This window comes from Anoplophora glabripennis, unplaced genomic scaffold (genome assembly GCF_000390285.2).
Source record: "Anoplophora glabripennis isolate ALB-LARVAE unplaced genomic scaffold, Agla_2.0 scaffold42, whole genome shotgun sequence".
Lineage (NCBI taxonomy): Eukaryota > Metazoa > Arthropoda > Insecta > Coleoptera > Cerambycidae > Anoplophora > Anoplophora glabripennis.
In genome coordinates this window covers 1,591,919-1,612,077 of record NW_019416219.1, presented here as the reverse complement: position 1 = coordinate 1,612,077, position 20,159 = coordinate 1,591,919, and the positions used below count along the sequence as shown (strand labels likewise).

At 32.6% G+C, this 20,159-nt stretch overlaps 1 protein-coding gene across 1 annotated transcript; it reads left to right on the top strand.

Annotated features, from left to right (window-relative positions):
* The first annotated feature begins 707 nt into the window (after positions 1–707).
* On the top strand, positions 708–18,767 carry LOC108905458 (vascular endothelial growth factor receptor 1-like). The gene is made up of 26 exons (XM_018708329.2): positions 708–789; positions 3,414–3,541; positions 4,554–4,731; positions 5,404–5,543; positions 6,365–6,527; positions 6,780–6,925; positions 7,010–7,169; positions 7,234–7,360; positions 10,669–10,853; positions 10,908–11,053; positions 11,160–11,301; positions 12,096–12,272; positions 12,338–12,490; positions 13,120–13,244; positions 13,300–13,462; positions 13,519–13,625; positions 13,983–14,133; positions 14,205–14,429; positions 14,550–14,718; positions 14,815–14,960; positions 15,015–15,175; positions 15,227–15,349; positions 15,808–16,019; positions 16,410–16,515; positions 17,753–17,960; positions 18,130–18,767. The coding sequence occupies exons 1-26, from the start codon at positions 723–725 to the stop codon at positions 18,399–18,401; spliced, it is 4,080 nt and encodes a 1,359-aa protein (XP_018563845.1). The 5' UTR covers positions 708–722; the 3' UTR covers positions 18,402–18,767.
* The last annotated feature ends 1,392 nt before the right edge of the window (positions 18,768–20,159 follow it).

The window sequence follows — 20,159 nt, the reverse complement described above, 5'->3', positions numbered from 1 at the left end:
TAAGGTAATGTGTAATGTGTGCAATGTGTTTTAAATTTATGTTTTTTTTGTTTGTTTTAAGTATTAGACCTAAGGTTTTTTTATGGTCATTCCTATACAATAATTTTATAGTCATGAAAGGAAAATAAATGAATACATAAATAAATAAATAAATAAATTGTTGGAGCATCATTCCTTAGATCTGACGGCATCGACTGCACTAACCTCTAGATGCGACTCATCTAATTGTAAGCCATTACCATACGCACCTGAGCTCGCCGAACACGCTGGGACGGTCTGTTTTTGTGCAAGTGCTTCCGTTAAGGAAAAAAACGAAAATATCAAAAACCAGAACGAGCTACAGAAGAACTGAATGAAGTTTTGGATTGCTCAAGGCCGTTATTGCCTACCGGAATTTTTTTAGATTTTTCTGAACCCTAAAAATTTTTGATAAAATCGAAAATTGTCAAAAAATTAAAGTGCTCATCTAAAGGCATGTGTGAATACAGAAATTTTTAGGCCAAAATATAAAACATCAAACAAAACATTTTTTTGTTTTTTTGTAGGCCTATAGAATTTTATTATCTTTTACATGCTTGGTAGCTTCATATCCCTATTGGTTATGATGCATTGCAGGTTGCATGTATCTAGATTTATAATTTATTTAAACAAATACGCCCCTACCACCGTCGTTAAAAGCTTTTACAGAATATCTACAGCAGTAGTCGCTGAAATTTACTGGAATGGATTTAATTCTCAAATTCGGTTCAATTCTTTATATTTGCACGTTGTTCGCAGACAGCAAAGTGGGTAAGTAAATAACAAAGTTATTTTACTAATGACTTTTTCTAATTTCGCTTTTAAATTTGTAATTATAAGAATAACGTAAAAGAAAGATATTGCGCTGTTAGGTATATCATTAAATTATTTTCATTGAATCACGTTTATTCTTCATATAAAACGATTTTGCATCAGTTACAAATAAAACAATTCATTTTTTATTTGTTACTTACTCATTGCTTCTGCTTTTTCTCTTTCAAACATTATTTCTGTTTTAACTACATAGCGTAGTTGTAAGCTTATGTGATTTGCACTGAAATGTTATCCATAAACACTTTTTTGGTTGAACCTTAAGAAAGTAAGGATTAAAACAAATCGTCCGTAGATAGCTCTTAAGAGAGGCATTTCATGCGTAATTTTCAATTGATGTTCTACTGAAGTAGTTGTTTGTCGGAAGTTTTAGAAAATATTTTTCGATATTTACATGATTTATGTGATCTTTCACAACGAAAAATTAAAGAAATACTTGCATTTCAACATTTCTTTAGTTTGGGTACTATAGAAAAGAAAGTAGTCGCTGTAGGTCGTTATCAAAAATTTAATTTTTTTTGTCCCCCAGGGTTAGACCGACAATTAACACTTTTGAGAGGTATTTGCATGACATGTTTAAATGAGGATTATGAGGGCTGCGCAGAAAATAGTCGTAGTAATAATAAATCACTTTGGGCGATAATGGACCTGCAAATCTCCCACGAATATGAACATATCGATTAAAGAGATCTTTACGAAAGTGCGATTTCTTGTATATAAAATGCCGGCCTTAATAAAAATGTGATATAAGTAAACTGCAATATTAGTTATATCAGAGTTATTTATGAGATTTTCATGGAACATGTTGCAAAATAAATAACACAGGATGAAGTTTAACCACACTCTATTAAATAAATATCTATGTAAATTTCTTAAATATTATCAAAGTATTTTAACCAAAATCGGATATCCTTTGTTGCAATTATCAGCTGTCGGTATATCTGCCTGTTTTTTTTTTAATCTAAATACAATCCAGTAAATAAAATATTTGGATAAATATAACCGTGTTAATCATTTAAATATAGCATACAAAATGAAAAGAAAATTTCTTATAAACTGAAAAACATTAAATTATATACAGTATGTTGGCGGATTGAGTTTTCAAGAGGACCAATGGACCAGAAAAAGAAAGATACGAAAAAAAGTATTCTTGGTAAAAGTTTTTGCTTGATTAGGAAATACGAATCACCATGACGAATTTTTCTGGCCATCTAAGGATTCTAATAATATTTTTTACGGTGTTCGTTGACGGAATTCATCCACCAAAATAAATTTGCCGATATTCCTGAAGAACTTTTGCACATTATTGATATTTGAATAATACAGTTTAACTATGTTTTATTTTTCGTCATCAGAGTAACCCACTTTAATTTTTTTTTAATTTTTTAAATTAAAATGGGTTATCCTGATAATAATAAATCCCGTGTATTTTTAAAGGAAGGTTCGTTTCTGTCGTTTTTGTCTGTTTGTGTGCGATAGAGACAGAGAGACTTTGTCCTCATAGAGGACTTTTCTCTCTCTCCCTCTCTCTCTGCTGTCTTCAGGAGTCTCTGGGACTTCACCAGCATCTTCAGGACACCTAGGGAGGGAGCGTGGGGTAGAGCGCGTGGCCTTTTTAACCTTCGTCATCGAGCTATTACGTCACAACGTATGAGAAAAAAACGGTTTTTGCTCGTAACTCCCCACACCCCAGGTTGTGATTATCCAGTCTGCGTTGAATGGAAAAGGTCTGAGGTCTGTCTGTCGAAAAACAAAAAAGTTAGTCAATAATTGCAACAGCAGTAGCGAAGTCTCTCATTGATTGATGATTTTTTGTTTTTTTTTTAATAAATTTCGTATCAATCACCCCTTGAGGTTCCAGCAATTTATTAAATAAAAGAATTATTTTAGAAGAAAAATTATTTTTAAGAATTATATTAAATAAAGAATTAAGGTACTGTTCTTAAGGATATTTTACATTTTTTAATTGCTTTGAAATAAATAATTAATTAGGTAAATTCATAGTTTTAATTTTAACTTGATTTATTTTATTTAGCATTTAACACAAAATGTCATTGCCAAATAAAAGATAAGTTCCATATAACTCTTCAATAACGTAACTAAATGCATTGAATTTATTTGGCAGTTATTATTTTTGGCAACAAAGCCACCGCTAGAACTGCCTCCTATTACCAAGTAGAAGAGTTACCACGCTAAATTTTATTGCTAGATGCTGACTAACTCTTACCATGCATCCTTTTTAGGTTGCCAATTTCCAACATTTAAAGCGGGGTCTGAGGCGATAAGCTATATTATCTGTGATATTACTCTTTTTATTATTGTTAGTATGATTTATTACATGTTGTACATTGTAACTGAAATACGGATGACAAATTTAGGCGTTCCCAATTTCACATTAATTTTAAAAAGATAAAAATGTATAATAACAACAATTTAACAGAGCTTTAAATAAATAATGAGCTTATAATTATGAATCACATAATAAATCACAAACACTAAGCAAAATGCGAAGTATTGTTAGGTGAAAAGCCCAATTTTAAATTTAATAACAATTATACTTTCAGTCGCATCCGGAATTGGAAAACCTGTAATCTTACCATCAACGTTCGAGACAATAATTGAATCAAACGAAAACCATACAGTGTTCTGTCAGGGAAATAGACCCTTAAAATGGACGACACCTCCAATACAGGTGAAAAAATTACAATTTTTTTATGGGAAAATATTAACTCAATTAATTGGTAAGAGCACGAAGGTTTTTTGGGTTGTTATGTCATGGTCTAAGTACTAAAAATTAATAGCTGTTTTTAGAACCAACAAGAACTGAAATGAATATTGCAGGTCTGACCCCACAGAGCCTTGCGCGAGAACAGGCAGGTAAAAGATCTCCAGCAGGTAGTACAATGTAATTCTTTATCTAGCGGTGGTCAGGGATAGCAACCCGAAAACCCAGCGTACTTACTTTAAATGTCAGCGGTCTTTAAACCACTATTACATTTGTTGCTATTAAAACTAGCCACCTCCGTAACTTTTTTATTTTTTTAAATATTTTAATTAATTTTTCTTATTAAATAAATGGCATGAAAGTGCGTTCCTTTAAGGATATTTTAACGAAAAAATTCCAACGAATTCTTTTCAAAGTGACCTAAAATTCAAGTACGGTAAATTTCGTAATACCAGTATACAGTACGTTTCAAATAAATAATAATATAGGTCCATAACATATTTTTAAAGTTCTTGAATATTATTTCAGCAACTCTTGCATTAATTTTTATTGAATGGTCTAAACAACTTTTTTAAAGCCAATTAGAAAAAATTTAAATACAACTTAAAATCAGGAATATGTTTATGTGAAGAAATTTTACTTTGGTCAAAATTATAATAATGGTTATATACAAATTAATTTAAATCAAGTCAAGTAAGTGTTGACCAAAAACAATCAACATCGGTGTTTGCCTATAAACATATATTGTGGATGAAAAACATGTCCCTAATTATTTGAAACACACTGTATACTGACACTACATACATTGGTAGGTACATTTGTGTTTTGGTCTCCTCGACAAGAATCCTAGTGAATAGAAACGCTTCCGAGAGTCTATTTAACAAAAAAAAACAAGTTCGTTAAAATCGGTCAATAAATAAAAAAGTTGCTAGTCTTTAAATCGTATATAACAAATATTTCAAGTAATGTTCAATTTTAGAAAGGTAAAGAGTCTTGGACCAAATTTATTTGGGAATCTGAGAAACTGATGAACAGCAGCTACCAATACGGCAGCAAACTTCAAATTATAAACATGACTTATCTTTTTGTTGGCTTCTATTATTGTCAGTATAATGATTCAGATACAGACAACGAAAGTATATATTTGTATGTTAATGGTAAGTACAATCTAATTTGTAGTTCTCTCTTCTTCTTTTATTTCTTTTAATTGTTTTTAATACAATGTTTGATCGTAATATGACTTTAGATTCTTATTCATTACGGGTATATTCTCTCATTAAGTTATTTTTTTCTTAAAAAAAATTATCGCATATACCTACAGGGTGTTTAATTAATAATGGTACACAGCTCAATGGCAGATTTTTAACGTCAAAATATAGCGATTGAGCCAAACATACCTTAATCAATTGCTGCTCCTTTTCATTCTACGGGGTTTTCAAGTTGAAAAAATATTTTTGATTTTTTGCTATATTCTAAGTTTTTATGTACCGATTGTTTTAAAAATTTGTAGTTTTACGATTTTTGAGGCGGCAAATACGAATACGCAAATAGTGGGGCGCTAGTTGTAATGTAAAAATATGTCTAACTTTTAATATTTTACAATTTTGAATTTTTTAACTGGAAATTATTAAATTACGTTCAATTCTAAATAAAAAAGGTTTTACTTTACAAATCATTTTTGTAAATCGGTTGCAATTTCCCGATAATGGATAATTTAGTTTCCTTTTTATAGCAAATGCAGAATCATTTAAAAAAGGATGAATATAAATAACGTTAGGTATTACCGCAATGTCACTTAAAAATTAAATTTAAAATATATACTTTTACAGACCCCGATCATTTAACTATTTTGGAATTAAACACTGTCAAGGGTGTTTTCGTGGTACAATCTCAAGAAGCTATTATACCTTGCAAACCTACTTCACCCGACATACGTGTTTCATTATGTGATAATGCTCTTGGTGATGATGTAAGTAATAAAATAATAATAATCTGCAAGTAACAGGTAACTCTATCTCTGTATGTACCTACGTACAGGGTGTCCCACAGTGACAAGACATATTTCAGAGACTAATTCGATTTTAATTTTGAATATTTGGTCAATAATGTTTTCGGGTATGCCCTTCTCAACTAGAATAATGGCGTCCACCTAATGCTTCCGGTTATACCGGAAGTTGACGTCATCTTCGTTATTTTAAATGGAACACCCTGTATATTATTGCAATTTCAGATTCTATGTCAGTTTTTAGGTGAACTTTCATAATGGTGTCCTATTCTTAAAGTTAACCGTTTTTGATATATGTATTTAATTTTTTTCAAAAAAAATTTAAAAAGCACTGTGTAGTTAGAGCAATAAAATTTATAGGGGACATGCCCCCCTGCCAAAATGACTTAATTTCATACAGAGTGGTAGAAATTTAATACCGAATTTAGTCAACTTTAAACCATCTTAGCTTTTTTTTTTAAATGGAACACCCTGTATATTTTTGCGCAACTTGATGAACACTTTTGTTCTCCTTCGAATAGTATAATGGTTCCTTATACCTAACTCTTCTAGTTTTTAAGGTATGACATGTGAATTTTCTGATGACCAAAAGTGTCGATTGTGTCTATTAAAAATACCTTTGTTACTAAATTTTGACTCATCTGTCCTATCATCAAAATGTCCCTTCCAACGTTCATAATCATTTACATTTCAATAAACTAACCGAAAGCAGGTTATTTAAATATTTCACAGTTTTAGTAGTTATCATTGCAGTGGATATTCATATGTCTTTTTTCCCGAATTAGATAAAAATGGACATTCAATCGTCAGATGAAACTGTTTACCGTTATGACCCCAAGTATGGATTCATCACAAATAACACAAAAACTCTGAACAGAATATTATTTCTATGCAAATTCCAGAGAAGTGGTGAAATACAAGAGGCACATGTTCAAATGGTTGTTGAAAGTAAGTTCTATTTTCTACATTATTAACAGAATTACAAAATAACAGCAAAATACCTGCATATTAGTAGTTTATAAGCACATACTACGAATTTGAAATTTCAGTTTGTTAAGTCCCTTAAAAGATTTAATGTCTTTTACATCAATACTATTCTTGCCTAGTTCTCCTAAAATTGAAAGAAATGATGTAAAAAGCAGACAATAACTTTTACGTGGTTTGGGAAAGGTATTACATTTAAATCTAATTTATTTCTAGGACCCATCAGCCACTTGGCAATACCTCATATACGAGATTTAAGCGAAGGTCATAGTGTAACTGGACAGACCTTAGTTCTGGAATGTATCATAAAAATGATAAATAATGATGTACATTTTCATTGGGGAACACCCAAAGAAGTAAACGTAAGTAGTCAACAATTAGTCAACTTTGAAACACATAGGGTAGGCTGTACAATTTTGATAAATTTACCAGTACTTAATTTTTAGAAGAACATAATGCGTCCACATTACGAAAAAAAGGGGGACTTTCTGGTGGACACTTTAACCATACCTAATGTTACAAAGTTAGACAGTGGAAGCTACTTTTGTAATGTTACGGATAACCAGCAGCATAGTTCTCAGGGCAGTTTGGTTGTCAACATTTTTGGTAAGTATGGTATCTTTTAATTGTATAATCATTTGACTAACAATAAGAGTGACTTCATCATTAGATGTGGATGAGCATTTTCTTACTGTGGAAGAAGAGAATAAGGCATACTCAGTCCTAGCATCTGCGGGAGATCCATCAGTTCAGTGGGACGTAACAGTTAAGGGTCACCCAAAACCCTATGTAACATGGTACGTATGTATTGTATATTTTGTTCCTGTAGTAGTAAAAAACTGTTTTTCTAACCACTTACTTAGAAATCGCCCTTAAATACAAAAAAAATATATTTTCAAAACTGGAGTGAGTCCAACTTCATCTTTACCTCCTCCCCCCCCTTTTTTCTTATGACTATGGGATTGTAGAGACAGAAAGAATCACTAGGAACATAATGTGGCCAAAACGGACAGATTTCCATCTAGGATTGAAAAACATCACAAACCCTTAGTTGATCCTTCAAATATTCTGCTTCCACCTACCCATATCAAACTTGGTTTCATAAAACAGTTCGTTAAAGCTTTGGACAAAGATGGCGACTGTTTCCGGAAATACGTGATGCTTTACTCGAAGAAGGTGTTCTCAAATCCGTACGATGTTGAGACGAAAAATTTATGAAAAAAATGAATGATACTGAAGAAGCAGCATGGCTGAGTTTCAAGAAAGTCAGTCTGAATTTCCTGAGGAATCATAAAAGTGAGGATTACCAGAATTTAGTTGAGGAATTGGAAAACTTCAGACAGTTGAGTTGCCTGATGAACTTGAAATTACTTTTCCTAACTCACATCTTGACTACTTTCCGGAGAATGTTAGAGACTATATAAAAACAGAGTGGACGGTTTCAGCAAGATACCAACGAAATGAATCGTCGGTACCAAGTAATATGGGATTTTATTATGATTCTGTTGTTCCCTTCCCAGGGAAAACGAGCCAAAAACAGAAAAGAAAAAGACATCTACCCGCTGTCGATGTTTATGCGGCCCGCCAACGAATTTTAAAAGTATTCTACTCGCCGCGCTCCGGTCCAAACATATTATTACGAGACTAGAAATCTGTCGCATCAACTAGATTACAGATTCGCGAAACACGTCGATCCCCGAACAAAGCGGATGGTTCTCGATGTTTGGTAACTCGTATAAATACGACGCATCGCCGGCTACCGGGGCAGTTAAGTTTTGACTACGGATAAGCGAACGTTATTATTATTGTTTGATAACTGTAATCTGTGACGAGTAAATATTTCGTCGTTCGAACTTGGCTTTTACCGACTGTAACATATAATATTAATTTTGATATGGATAAACCAGGCCCCAGTAAGAAACGTAGTCGTAAGGTTGAAGATGAAAATCGACAGTTTCATGATATTTGGACCGAAAAATACTTTTTTATTTCATCGCATAACAAAATTGTCTGTTTAATATGCAAGAGTAGTGTTTCTATTCCGAAGGAATATAATGTGAAAAGGCACTATGAAACCCAGCATCCAACTTTTACCAAATTAACTGACGAAAATCGAACGCAAAGAATTTCCACTTTACAACGGGAACTAATAGGCCGGCAATCTATGTTTACAAAGCCAATTCAAGATGCTGAAACAGCCACTGAAATTAGCTTTGAAATATCTCGAATATTAGCGAAAACTTGTCGGCCTTTTAAAGATGGTGAGTTTGTTAAGCAATGTTTGGATATCGCCGCAAAAAAATGTGTCCGGAAAATGTAAAGAAATTTAAAAAAATTCAGTTAAATCGGATGACTGTTCAAAGAAGAATTACCGCATTAGCAGATAATATAGAAGAGCAATTAGCTACGAAATCGTTTTAGTTTTGAGTATTTTTTTATAGCGCTCGACGAATCTACAGATATAAGTTCAACTGCTCAACTATTAATATTATTACGAGGTGTAACGCAAAATTTTGAAGTGAGTGAAGAACTGATTGGTATGAGTTCTTTGACAAGTCAAACCAGGGGAAGTGACATGCTCAAAGCTCTTCTAGAAAAATGTTCTATAATGGATTTGGATTTAACGAAACTATCTGGAATTACAACTGACAGAGCACCTTCAATGGTTGGAAGTTCATCTGGGATAGTAACTCTGTTAAAAACATATTTACAAACTAAAAACATAAATACCAAGGAATTAATGCAGTTTCATTGTATTATACATCAAGAGGCCCCCTGTTCAAAATTATTGGGATTTGAAAATGTTATGAAAGTTGTAGTACCTACCGTAAACTTTATAAAATCACGAGGTCTCAATCACCGACAATTCAAACAATTTCTCGAGGATATTGAAAGCGAATATGGTGATCTCCTGTTTTACACTGAAGTAAGGTGGCTAAGTCGTGCGTTGACACTACATCGATTTCTTAACTTGATTGAAGAAATCCAACTATTTCTGGCGGAAAAGAAAAACAACGTCCCCGAACTCGACAACCCTGATTAGCTGTGTGACTTAGCGTTTCTTGTAGACATCACAAATCACTTGAATGTCTTAAATACGCGACTCCAAGGCAAAGATCAATTGATTTCGCAGCTATACTCTCATGTTTCGTCCTTTCAATGCAAATTGAGTATTTTCAGGACACAAATCAATTCAGCCAATTACGGCCATTTTCCGAACTACAAAAAAATTATGGAGAAATTCAATAAAACTGACGTCAATTTCGCTCATGTTGAAAAAATTGATATTTTGATATAAGCTTTTGAAAATCGTTTTGTAGACTTCAAAAAAGTTAAACCGCTATTGGACATTTTCAGCAATCCTTTCAACATTTCACCCGAAAATGCGCCGGAATTAATGCAGCTGGAATTAATAGACATGCAAAACGATGATAATTTAAGAAACAAATTTAGTAAAGGTAATTTACTCAACTTCTACCGTTGCGTTGATAAAAACGTTTATAAAGAGTTGCGAATAAATGCATTGAAATGCGCAAGCTTATTTGGATCGACGTATATTTGTGAACAAACGTTTTCAGTGATGAAACTTAACAAAACGAAAAACCGAAACCGTCTGGCAAATGAAAATTTGGAAGCAATTATACGTGTGGCTACAAGTAATGTGGAGCCAAATATAAAAAAACTTGTTAGTTCAATGCAATGTCATGCATCAAAATAATAAAACATGAAATAGTACATTGTAATGATTACATAATTATTACAACGAACATTTTTGAAGGTTATTTTATTTTTATCATTGTATTTCATACTATTTAAAAATAAAAAATTTTGTGTTAATAAATATTGTTTGTAGTGGCCCGTCCTTGGCTTATATTTTTCCCGAGTGGCCCCTGTTCCCTATAAGTCTGTGCATCCCTGCAATAAATCAATCCTAATTCTTTATATATTCCCAAAAGTTAGTCTATTCTTTCGTTAACATCAAAACTTTAACTATGAACGTATTTTTCCTTCAAAATAAATACCTATACAATTTTTTTTAACTTTAATATAAACTCATTTTCAATGTCTTTCGTTTGACTTTTTAAAGATATTGTTATATTCTTAGGTTGGACACTCAAAACAAAACAATATACATGGGAAACGGAACCAAATATGAAGCATACTATAACTCTGCCAAAAATAGAGCGTTTTTAAAAATAAAAGACATTACTATCAATGACTTCGGTAACTTTACTTTATTGACCGTGAATAAGAGGACCCAAGTAAAGAAATTTTTCTTAAATGTAACCGGTAGGTAAAAAAAAAAGTGTAGTTATTATTAGTGGAACAAAAAGTTTATTCTAGACAAGCCAAAAGTAGAGCTAGAGATAAAGCCGTTTCTGCCAGTTAATACGCAGAGTACCGTAAAGTGTTACGCTTCCGCTAATCCAGAACCGGAGTTCCATTGGTATTTCAAACCATGTCAGTCCACTACCTGCGATTATGTTCCAGTAAGTTACTTTATCCTAGATAAAACGTCGGTAAATAACATCGGAATTGGAAATTGCAAATTCGAAAACGTGACAACAATTAATCGATTTAAATTTGATTGTTCAGGTAAATGGAAAAAATTCTAAAATCGGAGAATTCAAATTCGTGTCTGAAGTAACCATCAACGCCAACGAGTCTGGATATCTCAAATGCCACGCAAGGAATTACCAAGGAAACTCATCGATTATAAAAGGACTTCACGTCTCGGGTAAGTCCGAAACAGTTTTTTTCAATTCACACAATTATTGTTATATGAACGATTTCATATTTAAACTAATCAATCACTAAAATGTTGATGAACATGAGATTAATATTTTTTCTGTATTTCCATAAAGATCTTTCAAAGATTAAAGATTGCACAGTTACTTTTATTGTTTTTTTATTGTTTTAACAATTGTTCCTGGAAGAATAGAATTTTGCATATGATTTTACCAACAGCTAAGTTGGTAAAAAAAACTCCTGAATCTTATTCAAATGTTATTTGGTGTTTTTCTTGAACGGTCAGAAGGCTTTAACGTGAAGGAAATAATAACAAGGTGACTCTGGACCTAGTCATTCAGACCAACAAGGGAATGAATTTGTAGATTCTCTAGCGAAAGCCTGTAACTTTATCAGACCAGATCCAATCCTTAGTATAGCTCCGGCTATTGCCAAAACAGCTTTCCTGACTTGGAGAGAACAGCACTTGAATACTGCCAAGAACTACCAACTCATTTGACGGTGTCATAAGGTCTCATTGGAGGGTTAGCTATTAGTCCACTCACAACGAATATAACCTACCCTAACCTAACTAACATAAACTCACATAAGTTAACTAGATTTCAACTGCTGTGCATGGTTCTAATATCATGGTTTTCGGACTTTTAACCGAAAACAGTGCATTTTAGGAAAACTTAAGAAGCTCAAAAGTTTTGGTTGAAAATAACTTTCTTTGATAATGTTCCTTCTTCTGTCGTTACAATCTTATTCATTTGAAAATTATCTTATATTTCTTATTTTCAGACATCAGCAATGGTTTCGCCGTATTTAGTTTGGACAAGGATGTGGATGTAAATGAACAAGACAACTCAGTAACCATCATAAAAGGCGACACAACTTCAGTAATATGTGGAGCGTCAGACCAGAATTATTCTGATGTTACCTGGTTCTTTAAAAATAAAGTATTAACAAATAATGATAGTATGTATGCTATTCTTTTATTTAAAAAGTAGGTAGATCGGAGACGATATTTTCTTCAATTTTAGGATACCGACTTACAAATAGTAGTACCCGATATTCCAACAAACTTGAACTACAAATGCAACAGACAGATGTTTCTGACAGTGGATTGTATAGCTGTCGAGTTCTCGATAAGAATGGAAAATACTTATACCGAAATATGACTTTCAATGTGGCAAGTGAGTTTTACTTGATTATATTTTCTTATGTTATGTTCCCCGCTTGAAAGCGAAATTGACCAGTTTCGGGGTTTTCCGAAAAAACCTGTTGCATTGAAAATATTTCAGTGTTTTAATTGGGCCACCTTGTATAAAATAGAAATACAATGTAGCGATAATTAAACCACAGCTACCGTTATTATAGATATGTATTTACATTCATATTACTACTAAAAATAGCGCAGTATAATCATTCACACCATAAAATTTCAGCTTAACATGTAGCTCCACTGACAGACTACATGTTATTATCATCAGACCAATTTCTAAAAAATTTTACTTAATTTTCTTAGTTACAATTTTACAGTAATTTAGAGTAATTTTGGTCTGCAGCGTAACATTTTGCGATTAGCAATTCACTACGTATTGGACTAAGACTTTGTGTTAAAAAAATTGTAGCACATGTCAAGAGATAATTGGTTCTTGGTTTATTGTTTTCGCAGCTTCATACGAAAATATTAACTTTTATTTGGACTGTGTAAAGCACCCTTTAACTCCCAAAGAAAGCGGTTTAGACCTATTTATCATATTGTGGCCTGCGGATTTTCTTTTACCATAGGTGCCCTTTTATCTAAATGTACCCATTGCAGATCCAGAACAACCACAAATCATTAACTCCACTTTGCAAGATGAAAAAGAAATGAACCTTCCCGACAGATTAGTGTTGTATTGTAAGGTATTTGGTGTACCAAAACCTGTTGTGAAATGGTATAAGGTAAAATGATGATATCTCTATGTTACCACATTTAGATCTTATTCTTTTTTTTAAGAACGGGGTCGCTTTTCACACAGAAACAAAAAGAATCCAGATTTCAGATAATAACGAGGAAATTACATTTTTGCAAACTATAGTACAAGATCAAGGTACCTACAAGTGCGAAGCGACAAACAGGATGGGCAGCACGCAGAAACAAGGAACTGTAAAATTCAAAAGTATTTCATATAATTTAAAAAAAAAAACAACTAACTTCTTAATGTTTTATTTTTAGATGTACTAAAAGCGGATTATAGCATGCTTTTTACTATCATTATACTGCTCAGTTTGGTATCCATTGGGACATTTATATTTATCGTCATTAAAATCAGAAAAGAAAAGGTATATTATATTTTTTATTTTCTTCGGCAGAATGTGCAAACAGTGAAAGTATGGGATATGCCACTTATAATTTTCACCGTCGTTTCCCTAGAAGCTAAAAATACGTGTGAGGGAATAGCAAAGGGTGATATATATCAAACTGCAATTTACCAAAGTAGACGTTCGATCCCGCATCATGGTAGCTCCCCCAATTCTCGGGAACTGCTCTTCGATATGAATTCTGACATCTGGTCTCTACTAAATCCCCCTTCTGTTCTTCATAGTAATTTAAAATACTACTTTTACTTTCTAAGTGGAAACCGGAAATGTTAAGTGGCACATTCTGTGGTTCAGTATACCCAATAAATTAATTTTCAGCTACTGCAAAGGGAGCTTAAATTACTGGGACTTGCGAATTTTCAAAAAGGTGCCGTAGAAAATATAAATCCTGAACTCGGAATCGATGAACAAGCTGAACTTTTACCGTATGATCAAAAATGGGAGTTTCCAATAGAACATTTAAAACTAGGTAATAATTTTATATTAACTAATTATTTCTTAATTGGAAACTATTATTTTTTGTTGATAATATTCTTTCAGGTAAACAACTAGGGTCAGGCGCCTTTGGCGTAGTCATGAAAGGTGTAGCGAAAAGAATCGTGGAAGGGGAGGAAGAAACTCCTGTAGCCGTCAAGATGGTTAAGAAGAATACAGATCACATTTACATAAAGGCATTGGTGTCTGAACTGAAGATAATGATTCATCTCGGAAAACATTTAAATGTCGTTAACCTGCTAGGAGCCTGTACAAAAAATGTTGCTAAAAGTAAGTACTTAAAGTAAGAAGCTTGTTGCAATAAAAGTACATGAATGAAATTTGCCTATGGTTTCTCAGTTCTGGAGTATCTCATACCTGTATACAGGTTTTAATTTTATTCCATTTTAGGGGAATTACTAGTGATTGTGGAATTCTGTCGGTTTGGCAACCTACAGAACTATCTCTTTAAACACAGGGACAATTATATAGATCAGGTAGACCCAAAAACAGGCAAAATAGACTACGCGAGTGGCCAGGAACTCTTTGACCGAACCTACTCGGTATCAAGTGACAGAAGGTAACACATTGTCCTTGTCATTTGGTCAATGATTATGTGGAAACTAATACTTCCTTCTAATGTGATAAGATGAATGCATCGTTACTTTTTTTGTAGTAACGGTCAATCTCCTTTGCTCAAATATGCTGCACTGACATTTTCCAACATCACTAATCGCACAGTTCTATCTCCTTCCAAAAATGGATATTATAAAGCTAACTCTGATCCATGTTCTACAACGGACATCACCACATCATCGCAAGGTAATTTTTTTAGACTCTACAAATCTTAAATCTACAACAAGAATTTTCCAATAGGTGAGGAAGGAGTAGTTATAAGCAATAACAGCGTTCAACCAGATTGGCGGTCCAATTACAAAGGAGACTACAAAGGCAACGTTAAGCCGATTTGCACGAAGGACCTGCTGGCTTGGGCTTTTCAGGTTGCCCGAGGCATGCACTATTTAGCTTCTAGAAAGGTAGTAAAAGGTTAAAAATTTAACAACATATTTATACGCAAACCCTTCTAGGTCCTTCACGGAGACTTAGCAGCGAGAAATATACTTCTGGCTGACAACAACGTCGTCAAAATATGCGATTTTGGACTGGCAAAGAGCATGTACAAAAATGACAATTACAAGAAAAAAGGAAATGTAGGTTTAATTATTTTAATGACCTTTTTAATTCCTAAACAATTAAACGAAAACAACATTGTTATAACGTCTTTAACAATTATTGTTACTTAAAACTTTCAAAACTTGTTGGTCCTTGGACATTCAAACTGAACCTGAAAATCTTGAATTCAAACTTTTATTGTATTCAGTTGGGTATTTAAAGAATATTAGACACCAGTTTTACCCAAACTAGGCCATAAAATCATTCAGTTCATTTCTAGAAGAGGTGTAAATCTTTTTTGGGCTTATTTTCGCCTGAGGAATGTTCTCTCAAAGTTAGAGCACTTCCTTGTGTGGCAACCTTTATAATTATTTTTTGTTTTGGTAGTAATTAATCTACATATAAAAAACAGCACACTTTTTTCAACCAATATTTAATTTAAAATAAAACATTTGAATTAAAGAATCCATAAAGAAGTAATTTTATACTCGAACAGGGCCCCTTACCAATAAAATGGATGGCAATAGAATCGATAAGGGACCGAGTGTTTTCTACTCAGTCTGACGTGTGGTCGTTTGGTATAGTCCTGTGGGAATTTTTCTCACTAGCCAGAACTCCGTATCCAGGCATGGAGGCAGATGAAAGATTATATCAAAAACTATTGGACGGATATAGGATGGAATCACCGCATTACGCTCCAAAGGAAGTGTAAGTCATTGTTAAAATATTCCATATAATTAAAAATCAGCTACTATAAAAAAAACCACTGCAGGTACAAGAGAGACATTCCCAATCTCGATTTCCAAGACATATTCAACATCATACCAGAATGTTGATATTTTAATAATTGGGTTCCGAATTACAAGATGATATTTACCTTCATCATCTGTCTCTTTGTTGCTTTACAGTGCTGGAAAGTGCGCTATAATGACAAAGAAATGATTAACGCAAATCCGTATGATAAACAAAGATAGTTATGTTGAATTGTTGTCGGGTTTTAGAAGATCATTTTTTGGATAAATTTAAACCAATGAGTGAATGAAAGATTTAAAGCCACTGGTTTTCCGGATTGATCATTGAACTATTACATTTTTGCAGGTACAAGATGATGACTGACTGTTGGTCTTCTACACCCTTAGCCCGACCCTCATTCGAAAAGTTATCAGAGCGATTAGGAAGTCTTTTAGAAGACACAATAAAAAACGTAAGTAAAGTAAAAATGTAATTGTCCTCAAAGTGCATACAAATATTTATTGGCAATTCCCTAAAATGAAGCAGTTATCGGTGTCCACTAAAATTATGTTTATTTGAGGAGACTTCTTTATGAATTATTAAAAGAAAAACGAAAATTGTTAAATAAGAATTAATATCTTCTATTACCTCCAGCACCTCCACCACTGCGAATTAGGAGAATCTGTCTCTCACAAAGTTATTGCAGTCAATAACACAGAGTGTTCCAGGAATAAGAACCAAAATTTGAATCATGCGGTTAACTCATCAAAAGCAACAACTTTTGTGTACTTTTTTAAAACCTCTTAATCTTAAAGATAATATAGATTATTAATTTTTTTTCCATAATGCGTAGGCAACTCATAGCACCATTTTAAAACCGGAAAAAAATCTGAGCTTTCAGAAAAGTGTATTATACAATAGTTGCTGTTTTGATGAGTTAAACATACAGGATGATTCACTTTTTATGATTTGGATTTGAAACATCGATAGATTTTATCTAAATAATGTTACTTTGAAGTGTACACTTTTTCTTCCGAAGGCTTCCTTTTAGAGATATAATATCTTCAAAAAAAATATTTTTTTTGGTTTTATTTTTTCTTAAACTATGAAAGCCATTTGTTTTATATTTATTATACAGTGTACGAATGAAACTCTTTATCGATTTTACAAATTATTGTGAAAATAGATCAATCATAGGCGTCCGTAAGGGGCCCTGATTACCCCTATTTTTAATATAATTTCTACGCCACTGGAAATTTATCAAAATTAATATATTTTTTTACATAGCGGTTTATTCTATTCTCTCTTCATTACCTGTGAAATGGTTAAGTTTTTCAAACAAAGTAATACACAATAAATATATAATATTGAGAAACAAACAGCAATAACAATTTAATAATACAACGTAAAATCAATGACTCAGGAAATATGTATAAACAATTGTTGTTCTAAGAATCACCTTCAAGGAGCATGAGATTTTTTTTCAAAAAACCTAATTTACGACAAATAATCGCAAAAATAGAACTTTTTCGTATAAGACTTTTCTATTACAAATATCGTTAGGAAGCTGTAGTGTAATTTTTACACGATACACCCTGTATGTGACTGTCCTTAAGCTTAGACCACTATTATTTGGTACCATAGTTAAAAACATTTCCATTCTTCATTGTAACGAAACGTAAAAAAATTCACTTTGACTGATTTTTCAGCATTACATTGATTTAAACGACTCATACTTAGTGATGAACACTCAACGCCTGGGTCAGACTGATTATTTAGCAATGCTCAACTCCCCTACTTTTGAGGCACTGTCATCGCCTCATTACGTAAACGAGATGGTGGGCCAAGAACTGTTTGGTGACTCTGGTTACCTCAGCATGAGACCCAACACCATATTCAGTCCACGGGTGGAAGAAGGTTTGCAATATAACAATTTTTTTGGGTGTTTACACTCTTCGAAATTATTGTTTAAGGATAAATTATACAGGTTGTTCCAATATTTCGTATACATGGAGCTACCACAGTTTGTAGTAACGTTTGAACAACCTTTTATTATGCCGGAATTATGGGTGTTTTCTTTCTGTAGGTCCCGTATTCGACTTCAAGGTGAAGAACTTAAATTCGGAAGAAGGTAACGCAATGGAAATGACGCCAATGCTTCGTAGAGACAGCGATTCCGGTTGCGAAACAACGCTGCAGAGTCCTATGACGCCAAACAGTGTCTCGAATCCCAGTTACCTTATTATTCCAAACGCGGGGAACGAAGACAAAGGCAGCAGTAACGCAGCGAGTAAAATAGTGAAGTCGCAGGACAATTACGTGAACGTACCCCAAAGTAAGGAGGAAATGATGAGTTAAAAAACAATTTCAAAGGACATTATGTGAATGAGATTGGGGCAGTGTAAAATCTGAAATAATTGTTTCCTCATAAAATGCTTACATTTTAACATAAAATAATTTGTACTATATATAATACGTGGATGTAGTGCTCTGCAGCGTCTGACTATACTAATGTCTGTAGTTGAGACATCAAAAATTGCTGCATCATTCATCTGTTGTCTCACTTTTGACATTATGTAGTTCTTTGTCGGAAATTAGTATATCTCTCTATCTCTAAGTCTAGGTATTGCTGGTATAATTCAATACTGTTTGTTCTAAAGTTATATAATCTACTTCAAAGTTGACCCAGTGCCGGGGGTTGCTTTTTATTTTTTAGGGGTGAAAACTAGCCCTATTCGAAAATAATTATAGAATTGTAGATTCGAGCGTGTAATAGGTTGAAATTATCTTTAAATAAGTAATTATGATGAATTGAAAATTGTCAAGCCCTAAAAACCACCCCCTATGACAGTAATGATTAAAAAATAATGTTGAAAATTATTATACAGCAACTTGGAATAATTTAATCATATAGTGATATTAAATTAAGATTTCTTTACTGTTTTCATTTTTTATTATTTATTTATAAGTTTCAACCCTTATAAAAACCACCCCTTGGAAAAAAAATCGAACAATTATAGTTAAAAATTTGTTTTTAGTTCAAAATATAATACGATCTTTTTATTATTTAAAATGTAATGTATTTATTTTATCAAACCTTAAANTTTTGTCGCCGAAAACAATACGGACCAACTTTATTTTCGTCATAACTCGCTTAGGTTTGATGCTAGGGACTTTTATAAAAAATAAAAATAGGTTTTTTCAAGCACTTTAAAAAATGTTCTATGAGTATTCCCTGAAAAATGCATTGGTTTTTGGTTATTTCACGTTCAAACTTTCAATTTTGGCGTTTGACGGATAAGAACCAACTTTCAACGATCTATTACTCCGCTTGTATTGGGTCTACAGACGCCATAAATGCACCATTCTTTTTGTTCTTTTTATAAACTACATTTTTTATAATTATTTTTTTTTGATAAAATACTTATTACTTTTTTGGTTAAAAAAATTACACTTTCACTCACGAAAAATCGAAAAGTATTGACTTTCAGAAAAAACTTTATAGAACAAAGTTGCTTAGAATTACTGAATATATCCATTCACGGAGTTATTAGCAATGAAACATGTTCAACCCCTGAGAGGGGGTGGCATCCGCCCCCAGGGTAAAAGCAACCCCCAGTACAAGGTCAACTTTGAAATAGAGGGTAAATAGAACCTAAATCAAAATTTTTATGAAAATCGCCGTTGTTTGGCAAAATTATACGGGAAAATTGTCATTGACTGGACTAAAACTTATCTGTACTAAATTTCAATACATTACGTTGTTTTTTGGAAAATATATGGTTGAAATTTATTTTTAAAATGTCGTATTTGAAGCTCTCTATCCAAAAATAGAAGACAGTAGATAATAACCTATCGTCTTTTGTCTTTGAGGTGCTATAAGAAAAAATCGTCATATTTTTGTATGTTTATGGTACCTTTTTCCAAAGCACACTTTATAAAAATGGAAACAAAATTTAAAGATGTTTCAGTAAACATAATCTGTGAGTTCCCATGTACTAGAAATTAGTTAATTTATTATTATTATTAATTATACATGATATATTAGTATATTAAATAAATTTATTTTTGTATGGCCCAGATTTTTTAAATAAAACGTCAACGATATTCTATTTT

Coding starts and splice junctions, on each gene's coding strand:
- LOC108905458 (XM_018708329.2), top strand. CDS start 723: ATGGATTTAATTCTCAAATTCGGTTCAATTCTTTATATTTGCACGTTG. Junction 7,361..10,668: donor CCAAAACCCTATGTAACATG/GTACGTATGTAT, acceptor TTATATTCTTAG/GTTGGACACTCAAAACAAAA. Junction 14,430..14,549: donor TACAAAAAATGTTGCTAAAA/GTAAGTACTTAA, acceptor ATTCCATTTTAG/GGGAATTACTAGTGATTGTG.